The sequence below is a fragment of the Carcharhinus amblyrhynchos genome, unplaced genomic scaffold (genome assembly GCF_965287045.1).
Source record: "Carcharhinus amblyrhynchos unplaced genomic scaffold, sCarAmb.v2.hapA scaffold_61, whole genome shotgun sequence".
Lineage (NCBI taxonomy): Eukaryota > Metazoa > Chordata > Chondrichthyes > Carcharhiniformes > Carcharhinidae > Carcharhinus > Carcharhinus amblyrhynchos.
The window spans coordinates 300,307-322,182 of NW_027649801.1; the positions used below are offsets into that span (position 1 = coordinate 300,307).

General features: G+C 44.8%; 1 protein-coding gene across 1 annotated transcript in view; it reads right to left on the reverse strand.

Moving 5' to 3' along the window:
* Positions 1 to 21,876, reverse strand: part of sh3bp2 (SH3-domain binding protein 2) — a 120,947-nt gene that overhangs the window by 12,884 nt on the left and 86,187 nt on the right. Inside the window, exons 7-9 of the mRNA XM_080182516.1 lie at positions 21,711 to 21,791; positions 18,477 to 19,299; positions 15 to 138 (exon numbers count right to left, since the gene is read on the reverse strand). Of these exons, the coding sequence (XP_080038642.1) occupies positions 15 to 138; positions 18,477 to 19,299; positions 21,711 to 21,791 (1,028 nt within the window). The remainder of the gene's footprint in view (positions 1 to 14; positions 139 to 18,476; positions 19,300 to 21,710; positions 21,792 to 21,876) is intronic.

The window sequence follows — 21,876 nt, forward strand, 5'->3', positions numbered from 1 at the left end:
AAGCATGTTCTTACATTTTCATAATCATCATCATCCTCAGATTCATGACACTGTGCTGGCTGTGATTGAGACCTTTGTCGAACGATTGGTTTTTCAGTTTCAACAGACCGAAAACTTTGTCCTTCAGGAGATGAACGGCTGCAAGAAATAACATTAGTTTTTAGTCGTAATGTATTAACCACGATTTTCTTACATTCTGCATCAGTATACAATAAGGCTTGTCCTATACTACATATTACTCAGAGAGCTAGGAGATGTTAAGGATCTAGAGGAGTATAAAGCTTGTAGAAGGGAGCTTAAAAAGGAAATTAGGAGAGCCAGAAGGGGCCACGAGAAGGCCTTGGCGGGTAAGATTAAGGAGAATGTTTGTTTGCTGGAGCAGACGAGTGAAGGAGCAGGGAGACAGATAAGAAACTACCTGTTAAAAACCTGTTTAAATAAGTTTAAAGCACTTTGTAGTAAGAACTAACCTTGTAGAACTGTTTAAATCATTTAACAGCATTTTTGTGGGCTTTTTGTATTTACCGCTTTAAGAATTCTGAGGGAGTGGTTAGAAGGGAGTTGTGGGGGAGCAAGCTTTAAATCAGTGCCAGGTTTAAAAGGAGGCCTGGTGTAGACAGCGGGCAGCGTCGGAGCGGGCAGTGGAGTGAGAGGGAAGCAGAGTGAGCTATTAGGGCTTAAGATCAAAAGGGCTTGCAGGCAAAAAGGGCCAGGTAAGTTCGTGTGGAAATTTTCAATACTACTACAGTGAATAATGGAGGGGCATGTGATGTGTTGTTTCTGTATGATGTGGGAACTGGTGGACCCCAGGGTCCTCCCAGGTGACCACGTCTGCAGTAAGTGCAGGTTACTGGAGGAGCTCCAGCTCAAGGTAGATGAGCTGGCCTCTGAGCAACAGACACTGAGGCTCATCAGGGGGAGAGAGGGTGCCATTGTCAATGGGGTGCAAGTGACATTCACCCCCCCCCGCCCCAGACTGGCTAACTCTAAGGGTCAGGAACAAGAGGGGGCTGCTGAGAGGAGGAAGGGGGATGGGGAGAGGAGGAAAGGGGGTGGGGAGAGGAGGCCTCAGCCTCTCAATCTGCATAACAGGTTTGAGGTTCTTGCTTCCAGTCTGGACGAGGGAGGTGAGGTCAGTGAGCAAACTGCACACGGTACAGTGATGCAGCAGGGCATAGGCAAAGAGAAGGTGAAAAGGAACGTAGTAGTAGTTGGGGATAGTGGGGTGAAGGGTATTGACACTGTCCTTTGTCACAATGACAAAGTCCACAGAAGGGTGTGTTGTCTGCCTGGTGCTCGGGTCCGGGATGTCGCATCTGGGCTGCAGAGAAACCTGGAGTGGGAGGGTGAGAATCCGGTCGTTGTGGTACATGTGGGTGCCAATGACGTAGGCAAAATGAGAACTGAGGATCTGGGGAGGGAGTACGAAAAGCTGGGAATGGAATTAAAAAGTAGAACTGACAAGGTGGCTATCTCTGGGCTACTGCCTGAACCGAGTGCAGACGGGCGTAGGGTGGACAGGATTAAAGAAGTGAATGGGTGGCTCAGGGATTGGTGTGGGAGGAATGGGTTTGCATTTATGGGGCACTGGCATCAGTATTGGGGGTGGTGGGACCTGTTTGGGCGGGATGGGGTGAGTATGAACCATGCTGGGACCAGAGTGCTGGCTAATCGTGTAAAGAGGACTGTAGACAGGGCTTTAAACTAATTAGTGGGGGGGAGGGTGCGAGGGTAGGTGACATTAAGAGGCTTAAAGTTAAGGAGAGGGTACAGGTAAGGGTAGAGGCCGAGGATGTCCCAATAACACCAAAGTTGGAGGTGTGGTAGATTGTGAGGAAGGGTGTCATAGTCTGCAGGGAGACTTAGATAGGTTGCAGAGCTGGGCCGAGAGGTGGCGGATGGAATTTAATGCGGAGAAGTGTGAGGTAATTCACTTTGGTAGGAGCAACAGATGTGTCGAGTATAGGGCTAACGGGAGGACTCTGAATAGTGTGGATGAACAGAGGGATCTCGGTGTGTGTGTACATAGATCCCTGAAAGTTGGGAATCAAGTAGATAAGGTTGTCAAGAAGGCGTACGGTGTCTTGGCGTTTATTGGTAGGGGGATTGAATTTAGGAGTCGCAGTGTAATGTTGCAACTGTACACTACTCTAGTGCGGCCGCACTTGGAGTACTGTGTGCAGTTCTGGTCCCCGCATTACAAGAAGGATGTGGAGGCGTTGGAGAGGGTGCAGAGGAGGTTTACTAGGATGTTGCCTGGTATGGTGGGGAGGTCCTATGAGGAGAGACTGAGGGATTTAGGGTTGTTTTCGTTGGAAAGAAGGCGGCTAAGAGGGGATCTTATTGAAACATATAAGATGATTAGAGGTTTAGATAGGGTGGATAGTGATAGCCTTTTTCCTCGGATGGAGAAAGCTAGCACGAGGGGGCATGGCTTTAAATTAAGGGGGGGTAGCTACAGGACGGATGTCAGGGGTAGGTTCTTTACCCAGCGGGTGGTGAGGGATTGGAATGCCCTGCCTGCTGCAGTTGTAAATGCGTCTAGTTTGGGGGCGTTTAAGAGATCTCTGGATAGGTTTATGGACGAAAAGGGATTGGTATAGGCTAGTGGGTCATTGTTTTTGTAACTGGTCGGCGCAACATCGTGGGCCGAAGGGCCTGTTCTGCGCTGTAATGTTCTATGTTCTATGTTCTATAATAAAGGGAGTAGGGGGCGTGAGTATGGTTGGTAGCGTTCCGGCAGATAGGGTCCAGGTGAAGGCTGGGATGAAGGCTCTTTATCTGAATGCACGAAGCGTTCGGAATAAAGTGGATGAGCTGGTGGCGCAGATCAGCACAAATGGATATGATCTGGTGGCCATTCCAGAGATGTGGCTGCAAGGTGACAGGGACTGGGAGCTGAATGTCCAGGGGTATCAAGTGTTTAGGAAGGATAGGCGGGAGGAAAAAGGGGGGGGTGTAGCTCTGCTGATTAAGGACAGCATCAGGGTGGTAGCAAGGGATGATATTGGAGCCAAGGAGCAGAAAGTGGAATCGTTGTGGGTACAGATTAGGAACAGCAAAGGGAGGAAGACGCTGGTGGGTGTCATCTATAGGCCCCCGAAAAATGATCTGGAGGTGGGGCGGGCTGTTAACGCGCAAATAAGTGCGGCGCACAGGAATGGGACGGCCGTAATTATGGGGGATTTCAATCTGCATATTGATTGGTCGACCCATGTTGGACGCGGTGGGCTCGAGGAGGAGTTCTTGGAATGCTGCCGGGATAGTTTCCTTGAACAGTGTGTGTTGGAGCCGACAAGGGAGCGAGCTATCTTGGATCTGGTGCTATGTAATAAGGCGGGTAGAATCAGGGACCTTGCGGTGAAGGATCCTTTTGGGGAGAGTGATCATTGTATGGTGGAGTTTCTGGTGCAGATGGAGGAGGAGAAAGTGGGTTCCCGGACACGTGTCCTTTGTTTGAACAGAGGGGAGTATGGTAGGATGAGAGAGGAATTGGCGAATGTGGACTGGGGGAGCGCGTTGGAAGGTAGGTCTGCTGAGGAGCAGTGGAGGATTTTTAAGGAGATCTTTCTTGGTGCTCAGCAGAAATTTATTCCAATGGTCAAAAAGGACCGTAGGAGGAGAAGTAATAAGCCGTGGATAACGAAGGAGGTGAAGGAAAGTGTTAAATTAAAAGCGGAGGCGTTTAGAGTAGCTAGGAGTAGTGGGCGAGAAGAGGATTGGGAGAGGTTTAAATGCCAACAAGGATTGACAAAGAAATTGATAAAGAAGGGTAGGAGAAACTATGAAGCTGGGCTAGCGCTTGATATAAAAAAGGATAGCAAGAGTTTTTATAAGTATATAAAAAGGAAGAGGCTGGCTAGGGTGAACGTTGGACCCTTAGAGGATGAGAGGGGGGACTTAGTGGTAGGGGATGGGGAAATGGCTGAGGTCTTGAATAACTTTTTTGTCTCGGTCTTCACAGAGGAGGACGTGAATAATTTGCCGGGTGTTAGCAATGGAAAGGTGGTAGGACTGGAGGGTCTCAATGACATTACTGTTACTAGAGAGGCGGTGCTCGACAGACTGGAGGGACTGATTGTGGACAAGTCCCCAGGACCGGATGGAATGCATCCGAGGGTTCTGAAAGAAATGGCGGAGGTGATAGTGGATGCCTTGGTGGTTATTTTCCAGACGTCGCTGGATTCCGGGGAAGTGCCGGAAGATTGGAAAGCGGCTAATGTTACGCCGTTGTTTAAGAAGGGTGCCAGACAAAAGGCGGGGAATTATAGGCCGGTTAGTTTAACGTCTGTTGTAGGTAAAATGTTAGAATCCGTCATCAAGGAGGAAATAACGAGGCATCTTGAGGGGAATTGCTTGATAGAGCAGACGCAGCACGGTTTCGTTAAGGGGAAGTTGTGTCTGACAAATTTACTGGAGTTCTATGAGGATGTCTCTAGGGCGGTGGATAGAGGAGAGCCGGTGGATGTGGTCTTTCTTGATTTTCAGAAGGCGTTTGATAAGGTACCTCACAAGAGGTTATTGCAGAAGGTCAGGGGACATGGAGTTGGGGGTAGGGTGTTAGCGTGGATAGAGGACTGGTTGTCAAATAGGAGGCAGAGAGTGGGGAACAATGGGTGCTATTCGGATTGGAGGTTGGTGACTAGCGGAGTGCCCCAGGGGTCGGTGCTGGGGCCTCAGCTATTTACCATTTATATAGATGATCTGGAGGAGGGAACCGAGTGTATGGTGTCGAAATTTGCTGATGACACCGAGATTGGTGGAACGGCAAATTGCGCGGAGGGTGTGGAGAGTCTGCAGAAGGATCTAGATAGGCTGGGCGAATGGGCCAGGAGCTGGCAAATGGAATTTAATGTTGGCAAGTGTGAGGTGGTCCACTTTGGTAGGAATAATGGTAGGAAGGATTATTACTTACGTGGAGAAAAACTGCAGCAGGCGACAGTGCAGAGGGACCTCGGGGTCCTTGTGCATGAGTCGCAAAAACCCAGCTTGCAGGTGCAGCAGGTGGTCAGGAAGGCGAATGGGATGCTGGCCTTCATTGCGAGGGGGATTGAATATAAAAGTAGGGAGGTCTTGCTGCAGCTGTATAGGGCATTGGTGAGGCCGCAGCTGGAGTACTGTGTGCAGTTTTGGGCGCCGTACTTACGCAAGGATATTTTGGCCTTGGAGGGAGTGCAGAGGAAGTTTACTAGGCTGATGCCGGAGTTGAGGGGGTTGAGCTATGAGGAGAGGCTGAATAAACTAGGATTGTACTCGTTAGAGTTTAGAAGAATGAGGGGAGATCTCATTGAGACGTATAAGATGATGAATGGGATGGATAGGATAGAGGTGGAGAGGCTCTTCCTGCTCAGAAAGGACAGTAGGACTAGGGGGCACAGCCTCAAGATAAAGGAGGTGCGGTTTAGAACGGAGTTGAGGAGGAACTTCTTCACTCAAAGGGTGGTGAATCTCTGGAATTCTCTGCCCGTTGAGGTGGTGGAGGCGGCCTCGCTAAATATTTTTAAGACGCGGGTTGATGGGTTTTTGATAAGAGAGGGGATTAAGGGTTATGGGGAGAGGGCGGGAATGTGGAACTGAGCCACGACAGATCAGCCATGATCTTATTGAATGGCGGGGCAGGCTCGAAGGGCTAGATGGCCTACTCCTGCTCCTATTTCTTATGTTCTTATGTAGAATCCCAAGGTGTTCTACAAATATGTGAAAAGTAAAAGGATGAGAAGTAAAGGGATAGGACCTATAAAAGGTGAAGGGGGAAAAGTCTGTGTGGAACCGGAAGAAATGGCTGAGGTGCTTAATGAGTACTTTGCCTCGGTATTCACGGTGGAAAGTGATCTGGGAGGTTGTACTACAGGTTTGCAGCAGTCTGAAAAGATTGAGTATGTGGACATTAAGAAAGAGGATGTGTTGGAACTTTTAAATTCTATCAAGATAGACAAGTCACCAGGACCGGATGGGATATACCCCAGGTTACTGTGGGAGGTGAGGGAAGTGATTGCAGAGCCCCTGGCGATGATCTTTGCATCATCGTTGGAGACGGGAGAGGTTCCGGAGGATTGCGGATGTGGTTCCTATTTTCAAGAAAGGGAACAGGGATAGCCCGGGAAATTACCGACCGATGAGTCTGACCTCAGTGGTTGGTGAGTTGATGGAGAGGATTCTGAGGGACAAGATTTATGAGCATTTAGAGAAGTTTAGAATGATCAGAAATAGTCAGCACAGCTTTGTCAAGGGCAGGTCGTGCCTTACGAGCCTAGCTGAGTTCTTTGAAAATGTGACTGAACACATTGATGAAGTAAGAGCGGTGGATGTGGTTTACATGGACTTCAGCACGGCGTTTGATAAGGTCCCCCATGCAAAACTTCTTGAGAAGGTGAGATGGCATGGTATCCAAGGGGCTTTGGCCTTGTGGATCCAGAAATGGCTTGCCTGCAGAAGGCAGAGAGTGGTTGTGGATAGGTCTTTTTCTGTAAGGAGGTCAGTCACCAGTGGAGCGCCCCAGGGATCTGTTCTAGGACCCTTGCTGTTTGTCATTTTCATAAATGATCTGGATGAGGAAGTGGAGGGATGGGTTAGTAAGTTTGCTGACGATACAAAGGTTGGTGGTGTTGTGGATAGTCTGGAGGGATGTCAGAAGCTGCAGCGTGACATAGATAGGATGCAAGACTGGGCAGAGAAGTGGCAGATGGACTTCAACGCGGATAAATGTGTAGTGGTCCATTTTGGCAGGACCAATGGGATGAAGGAGTATAATATCAAGGGTAGGTGTCTTAGCAGTGTTGAGGAGCAGAAGGATCTTGGGGTCTGGGTCCATAGGATGCTCAAATCGGCCTCACAGGTGGAGGATGTGGTCAAGAAGGCGTATGGTGTACTGGCCTTCATTAATCGAGGGATTGAGTTTAGGAGTCGGGAGGTAATGCTGCAACTTTATAAGACCCTTGTCAGACCCCACTTGGAGTACTGTGCGCAATTCTGGTGGCCTCACTACAAGAAGGATGTGGAGGCTATTGCAAGGGTGCAGAGGAGATTTACAAGGATGTTGCCTGGATTGGGAGGCATGCCTTATGAAGGTAGGTTGAGGGAGCTAGGTCTCTTCTCCCTGGAGAGACGAAGGTTGAGAGATGACCTGATAGAGGTTTATAAAATGTTGAGAGGAATAGATAGGGTGGATTCTCGGAGGCTATTTCCCAGGGCTGAAATAGTCACTATGAGAGGACACAGGTTTAAGGTGCTGGGAAGCAAGTACAGAGGAGATGTTAGGGGTAAGTTTTTCACTTAGAGGGTGGTGAGTGAGTGGAATCGGCTGCCGTCAGTGGTGGTAGAGGCAAACTCACTGGGGTCTTTTAAAAGACTTCTGGATGAGTATATGGGATTTAATGGGATTAGGAGTTACAGATAGTTCTGTGGCTTGGTAGGTATGGATGTGATCGATGCAACTTGTGGGCCGAAGGGCCTGTTTGTGCTGTAATGTTCTACCTACATGTATTAGCTATGCATGAACACCTGATTGTTCAAACTATTACAAAAAATGTCCTTTTGGCGAACCCACAGATACAGTTAAAATATGGATATCATGAAGTTATCCCTCCTAATGTGCTGCTCCTCCCTTACTTTTAGGAGGTGATGCCTGGTGGTATTATTGCTGGACTATTAATCCAGAAACTCAGCAAATGTTCTGGGGTCACGGGTTCGAATCCCGCCACAGCAGATGGTGGAATTTGAATTCAATAAAAAAACTGGAATTACAAATCTACTGATGACGATGAAACCATTGCTAATTGCCAGAAAAATCCATCTGATTCACTAATGTCCTTTAGGGAAGGAAATCTGTCATCCTTACCTGATCTGGCCTACATGGGACTCCAGAGCCACAGCAATGTGGTTAACTTTCAACTATCCACTGAACAAGGGTAACTGTGAATGTGCAATAAATGCTGGCCAGTCAGCGATGCCCGTGTCCCATGATTGAATAAAAAAAAATCTCGCTGAGAGACACAGCATTCAAATATATGGAATGGCATGAGGTTCCAGTACTAACGTAATGGATGCCCACTTAATTTGCTAGAATAAGTTAATGTTTGCTCTTCCCTTCAGTATAGAAGGCAAATAGTATGTCGGCCTTCATAGCAACAGAATTCAAATATAGGAATAAGGATGTTTTACTGCAATTGTATTGGGTGTTGGTGAGGCCACACATGGAGTTTTGGTGTCCTTATCTGAGGAAAGATGTCCTTGCTAAAGAGGTAGTATGGAAAAGGTTTATCAGGCTGATTCCTGTGATGGTATATGAGGAGACTAAATCAGTTAGGATTATAGTCATTGGAGTTCAGAAGAGTGAGAGAGGATGTCATAGAAACTTAGAAAACTCTAACAGGATTAGAAAAGGTAGATTCTGAACGAATGTCCTTGATGGTGGAGGGTCATAGTTTGCAGATAAAGGTGTAAACCTTTTAGGACTGAGACGAGATATTTCTTTCCCAGAGGGTGGTGGAATTCACTACCACAGAAAGTAGTTGAAGTCAAAGCGTCATGTAATTTCAAGAAAAAAAATTAGATGTAGCTCTTGGGGATAAAGGGATCAAGAGATATGGGGAAGGGTGAGATCAGGATATTGAATTTGATGATCAGCTGTGATCTAAATGAATGATAGAGCACATTCAAAGGGCCAAATCGCCTACTGTTGCTTCTATTTTCTATGTTTTCTATTTTCTATGACAGGGCAGCATGGTGGCACAGTGGTTAGCACTGCTGCCTCACATTGTATTAACAGGATGCAAATAAGGTTCAAGCCCGCCTCTGGTGGGTTTTCCAACTCGCATGGCAGGCACTACTGGATTTCCTGTTGCAAATTCATACCGGTATGGTTTCTGGGTCTCCTGCCATTTTATTCCCCCCTGCCCACCATCGAATATACTGGCAGGGATTTGGGAGAATTCTGTCCTCTGGATTTGTATTTCCTCATTCCAGACATAATCCTGGAAAATTTGCATTATATCCTTGCGATATAATATCCTTTCTATAGAATGGAATGTGCAAAAATAATCTAACCTGGGTTCGATTCCTGGCTTGGGTCACTGTGTGGAGTTTGCACATTCTCCCTATCTCTGCGTGTGTTTCCTCCCACAGTACAAAATGTGCAGGTTAGGTGGATCAGCCATGCTAATTTGTCCCAGGAGTGTCAAGATGACTACTAGAGTAAATGCATGGGGTTATGGAGATAGACCCTGCATGGGATTATGGTCAGTGCAGACTCGATGGGCCGAACGGCCTCCTTCTGCACAGTGGGATTCTATCATTCTATGTTTTTAAATATAGCATGAAGAGAGCAGAGTATGAGAACAGCTTTTAAACATAGCTAAAAGTGGTTGCCTGGTACTTCTGGGTTCAGTCCAATGATATGAACAATTTTGATATAGGTCTCTAGGGAATAATGTTGAAATTTCATCTGACAGCAAGATAAGAGGTATCTCAGTTGCAAATGGATATTGATAAGATGAGGGATAGGGCTGAAAGTGGCATGTAGAAATCAATGTCACTTAGTGTGACATCATCAATTTTGTCTAAAATTAGCAATGACCATACTCTGAAGGGCATTTGGTTGTTTTATAACTCTACAATGACATTATATAAATGCAAGTTATTGTCAATGTAGGTTTCATGCTGTGTCAGAGTAAAGAGATTTAAGGTTACAAGTTCACAGGACATAGACAGTGTGAGGGTTTAAAGCAAAGGCTAATTGAATTTTTGATTTCTTAAAAATAGAATAGAATATACATAATAAGGCTATATTGAACATTAATAAGATTCAGTTAAATTATTGTGTCAAGTATCACGTTCCATACTATAGAAAAGTATAATAGTAGAGGGTATAATGCAGATTTGCCTGGATTACGTCTGGTGTGAGGAAGTAGAAATACAGAGGACAGAATTCTCCCAAGTCCCTGCCAGCATATTTGATGGTGGGTATGGGGGAAGAAGATGGCAGGAGTCCCAAAAATCACACCAGTGTGAATTTACAGCAGGAAACCTAGTGGTACCTGCCATGTGAGTTGGAAAACCCACCAGACAAGGGCGTGAACCTCGTTTGCATCCTGTTAATATGATGCAGATCAAAGCCCAACTCCCTGCGATGCTGCAGGAGAAACATGACAGCATGAAACGCAGTCGGAATAACGTGGCATACAGATGCCTTGGACTACCTCCGGAGTTCAGGATGGAAGTCACCTACAGCTCGATTTTTAATCATTTTACAGGATGTGGCTAGATCAGCATTTTTATTGCCTGTCCCTAATTGCCCTCCAGTAGGTGGCAGTGAGATGCTTTCTTGAACCGCTGCAGTCCTTGAAGTGTAGGTACACCAACAGTGCTATTAATGAGAGAGTTCCCAGATTCTTCACTGACCCAGCGACAGTGAAGAAACAGCATTATATTTCCAAGTCACAACGGTGATTGGTTTGGAGGGGAACTTCCAGGTGGTGTTCCCAGGTATCTGCTGCTCTTGTCCTTCGAGAAGGTAGTGGTTTCGGTTTGAAAGGTGCCGCTTAAGGAAGCTTGTTGAGTTCCTGAAGGCATTTGTAGATGGTACACCCAGCCGCTGTCATTGGAACTGTAATCATCCAGGCAAAAGGGAGTATTCCATTACACTCCTGACTTGTAGCTTATAGATGGTGAACAGGCTTTGGGGGGGGGGGGGGGGAATGTCAGGTAGTGACTTACTCGCTAGAGAGTTCATAGCCTTTTACCTGCTCTGGTAGCCACAGTATTATAGAATCCCTAAATCCCTACGGTGCAGAAAGAGCCATTTGGCCCATCAAGTCTGCACCGACTCTCCAAAAGGGCATGTTATCCAGGCCCACTACCTCCCCCCTCCCCAAACAACTGTACTGACCACTGTGCCAACATGCTGCCTCCACACCACCCCCTCCCCCACTCTTTTGGAAAGTCCAGTTCAGTCTCTGATCAATGCTAACCCCCCAGGATGTTGATAATGGAGGATTCAGTGATGGTAATACCACTGAACGTCAAGGGGTGATGGTTAGATCCTCTCTTTTTGGAGATGGTCATTTCCTGGCACTAATGTGGCATGAAAGTTATTTCCCATTTGTCAGCCCAAACTTGGATATCATCCAGGTCTTGCTCCATTTGGACATGAGCCAGCATAGCCATGGGTTGGGAAAGATTTGCAGGTGGATTTTCCAAATGATGGGGTCCATCTTCCAGCCTCAGAAAGTTCCTGGAGATACATCTTCATTCTCAGGAGGCTCATCTTCTGATCTCAGAGTGCTCCCAGAGAATTATCTTTATTTTCAGGTTGTCCACCTTCTTTCTTAGAAGATGATGTTGGATGCCTTTTCAATATGGCACCTGGATATAAAGACGGATATAATGCTCCTGTACATTTCATTACGTTAAAGTTATTGTCCTTGTTCATAGTTGGTTGATTTGGACTTGCCCTACTTTTGGGAACTGAACATGCATGAAAATGCATGGGTGGCATGGTGGCACAGTGGTTAGCACTGCTGCCTTATAGATCCAGGAACCCGGGTTCAGTTCCAGCCTTGGATTACTCTCTGTATGGAGTCTACACATTCTCCCAGTGTCAGTATGGGGTTCCTCTGGGTGCTCCAGCTTCCTCGCAAAGTCCAAAGATGTGTGGGTTAGATTGATTGGCTATGCCAAATTGCCCCTTAGTGTCAAGGAGATTAGCAAGGTAAATACGTTGGGTTATGGAGATAGGTTAGGGATAGATTGTTATCGATGTAGGCTCAATGAGCCAAATGGCCTCCTTCTGCATTGTAGGGATGCTATGATTCTATGAAGTGTTGTTGAATAGGTGCCAGTGTTGTTCCTGTGCTGGAACAGCTTAGCTCAAGACACAGCTAATTCTGCAGTACCATCTTCAGTACATAAGATGGCACATAGTAGGGGTCCATAGACTCTGCTATATCCAACGTACTCAGCTGTTTTCTTGATATCATAGAATTCCCACAGTGTAGAAAGAGGCCATTTAGCCCATTGAGTCTGCACCAACTCTCTGACAGAGCATCTTACCCAAGCCCTCTCTCTCATGCTATCCCCATAATCCCATACATGGCCAATCCATCCAACCTTTACATCTTGGGACACTAAGGCAATTTACCATAGTCAATCTACTTAATTTGCACATATCTGGACCTTGAGAGAAAACTGGAGCAGCCAGAGGAAAGACAGAATGAACATGCAAACTCCACACAGTCACCCAAGGCTGGAATTGAACCTGGATCCCTGGCAGTATGAGGCAGCAGTGCTAACCACTCTATTACCATGCCACCCAGAATATCACATGAATGAACCAAACTGAAGCAGTTCATGTTCAGATGCAATAACATCTGGACAATATCCAGGCTTGGACAAGTGGCAAGTAACATTCGCACCACACAGATGCCAAGCAATGACCAACACCAATAAGAGACACTCTAATCACTGCCCCTTGACATTCAATGGTGTTGCCTTCACAGAATATCCCACTGTCAACCTCCTTGGGGTTACCATTGACCAGAAACTCAACTGGATTCACCACATAAACACAGTGACTACAAAAGCAGCTCAGAGGCTAGGAATACTATGGTGAGTAACTTCATCTCCTGACTCCCCAAAGCCTATTCACCATCTACAAGGCACAAGTTAAGTATGTGATGGGAGAATCCCTACTTGCCTGGATGGGTGCAGCTCCAACAACATTCAAGAAGCTTGACACCATCCAGGACAAAGCAGCCCACTTGACTGGCATCACATCTACAAACATCCACTCCCTCTACCAAAGACACTCAATAGCAGCAGTGTGTACTATCTACAAAATGCACTACAGCAATTCATCAAAGATCCTTAGACAGCATCTTTCAAACCCACGACCACTTCCATCCAGAAGGACGAGGGTAGCAAATGCAGGGGAACACCACCACCTGCAAGTTCCCCTTCAAGCCACTCACCATCCTGACTTGGAAATATATTGCTGTTCCTTTGCCATCTCTGGGTCAAAATCCTGAAATTCCCTCCCTAACGGCATTGTGGGTCAACCCACAGCACATGGACTGCAGCGATTCAAGAAGGCAGCTCACCACCATCTTCTCAAGGGCAACTAGGAATAGAAAATAAATGCTGGCCAGCCAGCAACGCCCATGTCCCACAAATGAATAAAAATAAATTAGCTAAAGAGTGATGTCTGAGATTTAAACATAAGAAATAGGAGTAGACCATATGAGCACTTACACCTACTCTGCCATTAAATATGATCGTGATTGACTTTGTGCCTCAACTCCTATTAATTTCCCATTTGCCTTGATTCTCTGAAAGGAGAAAAATCTGGCTATCTCAAACTTGAATAAAATCAAGCTAGAGCATTGACAACACTCTGGAGTAGACATCCCAGAGATCACAATGCTGTGAATGAAGAAATCTCTTCTGATCAAAACTAAGTGATTGACTGAGACTGACACAGAGACTGCACGTGGAATAGCAGAGCTTCAGGAAGGGGCTAAAATAAGCTGTTTGAAACAGCACCATTTTATAGGAACATTGGACTTTGGAGCCATTTGGCCTTTCGAGCCTGCTCTGCTATTCAACAAGATGATAGTTGATCTGATTGTGGTCTTAACTCCATTTTCCGGTATTCCCTGCATAGCCTTCACTCCCTCGTCTATCAAAAATTGAAATCAGCCTTGAATAAGTGCAATGGCTTAGGCTCCACTGCTTTCTGGGGAAGAGAATTCCACCAACTAGCAATTTCTTCTCATCCCAATCTTAAAAAAAACCCTCTTATTCTTAAATTGTGTCCTCCACAAGTGGAAACTTCCTCTGGATATCAATTCTGTTGTCCCTTCAGGATCTTGACTGTTTCAATATGTTCATCCTTCAGTCTTCTGAAAGCCAATGAGTGTAGGCCAAACTGTTCAATCTTTTTTCATAAGATAAGCCCTTCACTCTAAGAATGAGATGATTGAACTTTCTCTAAACTATTCCTAATGCAATTATATCTTTTTTTAAATAAGTACATCATAACTGTACCCAGTATTCCAGATGTAGTCTCATCAAAACCTTGTACAATTACAGTAAAATTTCCATCCTTTTATATTCTGTTCACCTTGCAAAAAATGCCAACATTCCATTTGCCATCCTAATAATTTGCTGTACCTGCACATTAATATTTTGTGTTTTACATACCATGACACCCAGTACCTCCTGTTGTACTGAGTTCTGCAATGTTCCTCCATTTACATATTATACTGCTGTAATGATATTTCATGTTTAAGGGGAATGTTTTAAGACTCAGTTTTGTTTGCAGGCAGTTAGTATGTATGGAAGAAATCTAGCTCAGATGCTGAGAAAGCAGGAAGATTAGTTATTTTAGCCATATAGTGTTTATTTAAGAAAGAGAAATGGATTTTTGTTTATAGATGAAAAGGTCCCCTGGGTTTTTTGATTAAAGGAATAGAAGCTAGGGTTTTTGTTTATGTAAACAGGGTCATAAGAACATAAGAAATAGGAGCAGGAATAGGCCATCTAGCCCTTCGAGCCTGCCCCGCCATTCAATAAGATCATGGCTGATCTGTCGTGGCTCAGTTCCACATTCCCGCCCTCTCCCCATAACCCTTAATCCCCTCTCTTATCAAAAACCCATCAACCCGTGTCTTAAAAATATTTAGCGAGGTAGCCTCCACCACTTCAACGGGCAGAGAATTCCAGAGATTCACCACCCTTTGAGTGAAGAAGTTCCTCCTCAACTCCGTTCTAAACCGCCCCCCCTTTATCTTGAGGCTGTGCCCCCTAGTCCTACTGTCCTTTCTGAGCGGGAAGAGTCTCTCCACCTCTATCCTATCCATCCCATTCATCATCTTATACGTCTCAATGAGATCTCCCCTCATTCTTCTAAACTCTAACGAGTACAAGCCTAGTTTATTCAGCCTCTCCTCATAGCTCAACCCCCTCAACTCCGGCATCAGCCTAGTAAACCTCCTCTGCACTCCCTCCAAGGCCAAAATATCCTTGCGTAAGTACGGCGCCCAAAACTGCACACAGTACTCCAGCTGCGGCCTCACCAATGCCCTATACAGCTGCAGCAAGACCTCCCTATTTTTATATTCAATCCCCCTCGCCATGAAGGCCAGCATCCCATTCGCCTTGCTGACCACCTGCTGCACCTGCAAGCCGGGTTTTTGCGACTCATAAGAACATAAGAACATAAGAAATAGGAGCAGGAGTAGGCCATCTAGCCCTTTGAGCCTGCCCCGCCATTCAATAAGATCATGGCTGATCTGTCGTGGCTCAGTTCCACATTCCCGCCCTCTCCCCATAACCCTTAATCCCCTCTCATCAAAAACCCATCAACCCGCGTCTTAAAAATATTTAGCGAGGTAGCCTCCACCACTTCAACAGGCAGAGAATTCCAGAGATTCACCACCCTTTGAGTGAAGAAGTTCCTCCTCAATGCCGTTCTAAACCGCACCCCCCTTTATCTTGAGGCTGTGCCCCCGAGTCCTACTATCCTTTCTGAGCGGGAAGAGTCTCTCCACCTCTATCCTATCCATCCCATTCATCATCTTATACGTCTCAATGAGATCTCCCCTCATTCTTCTAAACTCTAACAAGTACAAGCCTAGTTTATTCAGCCTCTCCTCATAGCTCAACCCCCTCAACTCCGGCATCAGCCCAAGGACCCCGAGGTCACTCTGCACCGTCGCCTGCTGCAGTTTTTCGCCACGTAAGTAATATTCCTTCCTACCATTATTCCTACCAAAGTGGACCACCTCGCACTTGCCAACATTAAATTCCATTTGCCAGCTCCTGGCCCATTCGCCCAGCCTATCTAGATCCTTCTGTAAACTCTCCACACCCTCCACACAATTTGCCGTTCCACCAATCTTGGTGTCATCAGCAAATTTCGACACCCTACACTTGGTTCCCTCCTCCAGATCATCTATATAAATGGTAAATAGCTGAGGCCCCAGCACCGACCCCTGGGGCACTCTACTAGTCACCAACCACCAATCCGAATAGCACCCATTGACCCCCACTCTCTGCCTCCTATTTGACATGTGATACTCTGGTTAATGGGAGGATCTAGGTATGTAGCAGAGAGAGAAAAACCATCTTTATGTTCAATTCCTGGCTGGGGTTGTTTAAATTCAGAAGTGTACAATTTGCTCTGAAAATCAAAACCTTCCTGAAAGCTTCAAGGTTATTCACAATTCATAGCAAGTACGTGTGGGTCCAGTAACTATTTAAAGTGGCATTTGAGTCTAAGAGAACTGTTGCTTATTTGAAATAGTGGTAAATTAGAACTGTTTCCTTTCATTTTTTAACTATTTTCAACTGTTAAAAGGTAAGCTGCTTCATTTTATTAAAGTCATATTTAAACTGCGTTATTAACAAAACATGTGTTAAAAAAACTCTAATTTGTCAGCAGAATTACTCCTGGAGCGAGCATCCAACCACATAAATGCCAAAATAAAATAAAATGATGGGGGTCTTGTCTAGTTTTATACTATACCTTGGGGTTTGAACCCAGGACCCTAACAACGCTTTCTATTCTTCCTGTCAAAGTGGACAAGTTTAAATTTTCAAATTTTCCCACATTATACTCCATCTGCCAATTTCTGCCCACCCTTTAATTTCTTCTACACTTTAGTGCAGAGTGTAGAGAGGCGCTTTTCTACACTCCTCACTGAACTGGGGCTTGCCCCTAGCTCAATGTTAATGGCAGAGTGAGATATATGTCCTCTTTACACAAATAAACTATGCTGAGGAATTTGCTTCCAGGGTTAGTAATTGTATCGTTGATTGAAGGAAATGCTTTGCAGGTATATGGGAACAGGATGAATAAATGTGTTTAGAACAAGATCTGGACAATGTCCAGATCTGAGCTGACAGTGGCCAGTAACAAGTAGAAATTTATTTATTTATTGGTCACAAGTAAGGCCTACATTAACACTGCAATGAAGTTACTGTACATGTGTAGAGGTCAAACCAGATTAAACCAGTTTTGTTGGGTATTTGAAATCCATATTTATGCATCTGTATTTTTTTCCTGCAAGGATATTCTCATCCAGCATTTCTACCGGAAAATGCTTTTAAACCCTTGACTTGTCTTGCACTCACCTGCTGAATTCCCACATCATTGAGGATGGCCGCATTCATGGAGGCTCCCCTTCCTCTTATTTGTTTAGTTGCCCGTCACAATTTCTGACTGAATGTGGTAGAACAGCTTTGCTCTGATCTCTTTGTTGTGGGATCACTTAGCTCTACCTGTAGCATCTGCTGTTTAGCATATGCATAGCTCCATGCTGTAGCTTCACGAGGTTGGTGCCTCATTTTAGATATGCCTGATGTTGCTCCTCACGTGCTCTTCTACACTTCTTACTGAAGTAGGGCTTGTCCCCTAGCTCGATGTTAATGACAGAGTGAGAGTTATGTCCTCTTTACATAAATAAACTATGCTGTGGAATTTATTGCCAGGATTAGTAATTATATTGTTGGATGAAGGAGATGCTTTGCAAGTATATGGAAACAGGATGAGTAAATATATGCAGAACAAGATCTGGACAATATCCAGGCTTGGGCTGATAAGTAGCAAGTAATATTTGTGCCACACAATTACCAGGCAATAATCATCACCAATAAGAGACACTCTAATCACTGCCCCTTAACAATCAACGGTGCCACCATCACTGAATCCCACTGACAACATTCTTGGGGTTACCATTGACCAGAACCTCAACTGGCCTCGCCACATAAACACAATGGCTACAAGAGCAAGTCAGAGCCTAGGAATACTGCGGCGAGTAACTCACCTCCTGACTCCCCAAAGCCTATCCACCATCTACAAGGCACAAGTCATGAATGTGATGGAACACTCTCCACTTGCCTGGATGGATGCAGCTCTAACAACACTCAAGAAGCTTGACACCATCCAGGTCAAAGCAGCATGCTTGATTGACACCACATCCACAAACATCCACCGCCGATGCTCAGTCGCAGCAGTGAGTACTATCTACAAGATGCACTGCAGAAATTGACCAAAGATCCTTAGACAGCACCTTCCAAATCCATGAGCACTTCCATCTAGAAGAAGAAGGACAGCAGATACATGGCAATATCACCACCTGCAAGTTCCCTTCCAAGCTACTCACTACCCTATATCGCCGTTCCTTCACAGTTGCTGGGTCAAAATCCTGGAACTCCCTCCCTAACAGCATTGTGGGTTAACTTTCAGAATATGGACTGCAGCAATTCAAGAAGGCAGCTCACCAGCACTTCTCAAGGGCAACTAGGGATAGGCAATAAATGCTGGCCAGCCAGCCAGGTCCATGTCCCATGAATGCATTAATAAAAACCGTTGTTGACATAGAAGGTAGGCTGTCAAAGCATATTGATGAGGGCATAAACAGTTTACTGAGACATCAAAGACACATCAATTGTGTAAATAATTTATATCAATCACTTACTGCAAGGGCGTTGTTGGAAGTGTGCTGTGCTTTTGGATCTTAGGTTTAACAGCAACAGGTGGTGGTTTGGCCAAAGCTGAAGGTCCCTTTGGCAACAGTTCTGGTTTGTATAGTTTAGGCTTAACATGTACAGTTTCAGATGAAATTGATAACAACGTGAGTTTGTCGCCTGCACTAGATACTTTGGGCATAGGCACTGGAGAAGATTCAGTGCTAGATCCTTTGCTCAAAGGCACTGCAGGAGATCCAGCACTAGTTACTTTGGTCACAGGCACCAGAGGAGTTCCAGCACTGGATCCTTTATTCTTGGGCACCAGAGGAGGTCCTGCACTATATCCTTTCTTCACGGACTCTGGAGGAGGTCCACCATTAGGTCCTTTGGTCACAGGCACTGGAGGAGGTCCTTTGTGGATGGGCAGAGATGAAGGTGCAACATCGAGTGATGTCCTTTTCCCAGTCATCTGTTGTAAATGCATATTTAAATCCATTGGAAAGTTCCGTTCCACTTTCATATCAGAGTCTATAGTTTCTGAAAGTCTCCGCGGTTGCTCCTTTTCACAAAAAGTTGGTTTTAAATGTACAGGAGGTGGTCTTGGGCAGCTTGATGATGCACTGGGAGATGGATGTCTTGGCAGTGCACTATTTTCAGTTTTTGCAGGGAAGGGAGAAGACAAATGATCCTGTAGTGAATTTGGTAATTCTTCATTTATAACAACCAACCCATGTGACACGCGTCGATGATGGGGAGGTGGCAGGGGAGGTAGTGGTTTTTTAATGCTTCTTCCTGGCTGGATTGGAGAAGAATTCAACACATGACGAAAATCTAAACACATTGGAAAGAGGGAAAAAAAGAGTATTCCACTTCACTAATAAAGCCACTGAATTGCCTAATAAATAACTTAATAAATAAAATACAGAAACAATCTGCAAATAGTAATTTTTTTCACAACCTTCTGCAAATTAAGAAATTAACTGATTTAATATATTTTACAAACTTTAGTCCTTCTGATTGTGTTAATTGAATAAATGGATATAAATGGACAGTCCCAACATTGGGCCTTTCAGCAATCTTATTATCATTCTTTATGCATACAATAACAGCAATCGTACTTCAAAAAAGCAATTAACTGCCTGCTGCATTTGGGGATTTTTTTTGAGATGAGATACAAGACAGACAGACTTGCATTTCTGTAGTGCCTTTTACCACCTCAGGACATGCCAACAACTTACATTTACAGTATATTACACCGTAAGCCTAATGTTTCTAGGTGCTTCACAGGAGCATTATGAAACAAACTATGACACAATGCCACAAAAAGACATATTGGGGGGGATTTTCTGAACCCCCTGCGACATATTTCATGGTGTTGGAGGTGACCAATCATTGGCCAGCAGCGGGATCTTCCAGTCCTGCCTCTGTCAATGGGGTTTCCCATTCTATGCAGCCCCCCCACCACCAGTAAACCCATTGTAGGAGTTTGCCATCACCAGGTCTGGAAGATCCCACCAGTGAAAATGGCCAGAAAATTCCAGTCATCGGGTCAGATGACCAAAAGCTTGTTTATAAACGTGGTTTTTAAGGAATGTCTTAGAGGACAAAACCAACTTAGAGAGTGGAGAGGTGTAAGTAGTGGCCTAGGCAACTGATGGCATGGCTACCAATGATGCAGCAATTATAATCGGAAACACACAAGAAACCAGAATTGAAGAGAACAGATCATAGAATCTATACAGTGCAAAAGTAGACCATTAGGCCCAGCGAGTTGGCACTAACTCTCTGACAGAGCATCTTACCCAGGCCCTATCCCAGTGGTCTGATGTGTTTACCCTATTAATCCCCTTAACCTACTCATCTTGGGACACAACAGGACAATTTAGCATGGCCAATCCGCCTAACCTGCACATCTTTGCACTATGGGAGGAAACTGGAGCACCCAGAGGAAATCCACGCAGACGAAGGGAAAACGTGCAAATGTCACATAGGCAGTCACCCAAGGTTGGAATTGAACCTGGGTCCCCAGCACTGAGGCAGCAGTGCTAACCACTGTTCTTGGAGGATTGTGGAGCCAGAAAGATTACGGAGATGGGAAGGGAAAAGTTATGGAAGAGTATGGAGACGTAAGATGAGAATTTTAAAGTCAATGCATTGCTTGACAAGTAGCCATTTTGGTCAGTGAGCACAGAGATTATAGGGGAAATCGAGGAAACGGCCTGCTCACTTCCAAAGTGATTTACAACTATTGAAGTCTAGTCACCGTTGTAATGTAGGAAATGCTGCAGCCAATTTGCACACAGCAAGCTCGATGTGATGGTGACCAGCTCATCTGTTTTTAAGTTATAAGGGCTGAAGGATAAATATTGTCCAGGGCACAGGGTAATTCATGTGAAATTTTTCTTCTTCAAAAGTAGAATAAAGGTATCTTTTACATTCACCTGAGATAAGGATTTAACGTCTCTGACAATGCAACACTCTCTTAAATCCTATACCGAAGGGTCAGTCTGAATCATGTGCTCCAATTTTTGGAGCAGGATTTGAACACGCAACCTTCTGATTCAAAAGCCAAGAGTGCCACCACTGAGTCACCTCTGAAATCTCAATGTTTCAATACAAATTTCTTTTTTATAATTCTTATCAATTATTCTAAATTTTGATTGATAGACGTTAAGAAATTTAACTTTGCAATGATGTCAGAATAGATAGAACATAACATATTACCAGTGGCCAAACAATCTCTACACTGTTCCGAGTCTGTACAGATGACCCTCAGTGACAGGGGTTGAATAGGTTTGGTCTATATTCTTTGGAGTTTAAAAGAATGAGAGGAGTTTTATTGAGGGGGCTTGAAAAATTAGCTGCTGAGAAATCGTTTCTCATGGCTACAAAGTCAAAAACTGTTGGATATAGAATCAGCATTATGAGTCAATTATTTAAGCCTGAGATGACGAGGAATTTTTTTATTCACAGAGTTGTAAATCTTTCAAATTCTCCACTATCTGCTCAGTCATTGAGGATATCCAAGGCTGAAACTGATTGATTTTTGGATATAGAGGAATCAAGGAAATTGACCTCAATTCAGTTTCCTACTCAATGATGGGCATGATCTTATTGAATGGTGAAGCAGATCCCAAGGGTAGGTAAGGCTTATTGTTATTCCAAATTATTTTGTGTTTGTGGCCTTTTTTCTATCTAACATAAAATGGTACTGAAGTAAAATGATTGAGATGGTTCATTACCTTCTGGTTCTGGGCTTACATGGAGTCCATCTGGTCTCAGATAATCATCCTCATCCTCATCATCATCATCATCTGCATAATCTGAAAAAGACAATTGAATTCTCTAAGAATACACAAAAGGAAAACACAAGGTTGAAGATTCCTGTGGGTACTCTACACTTTTAAA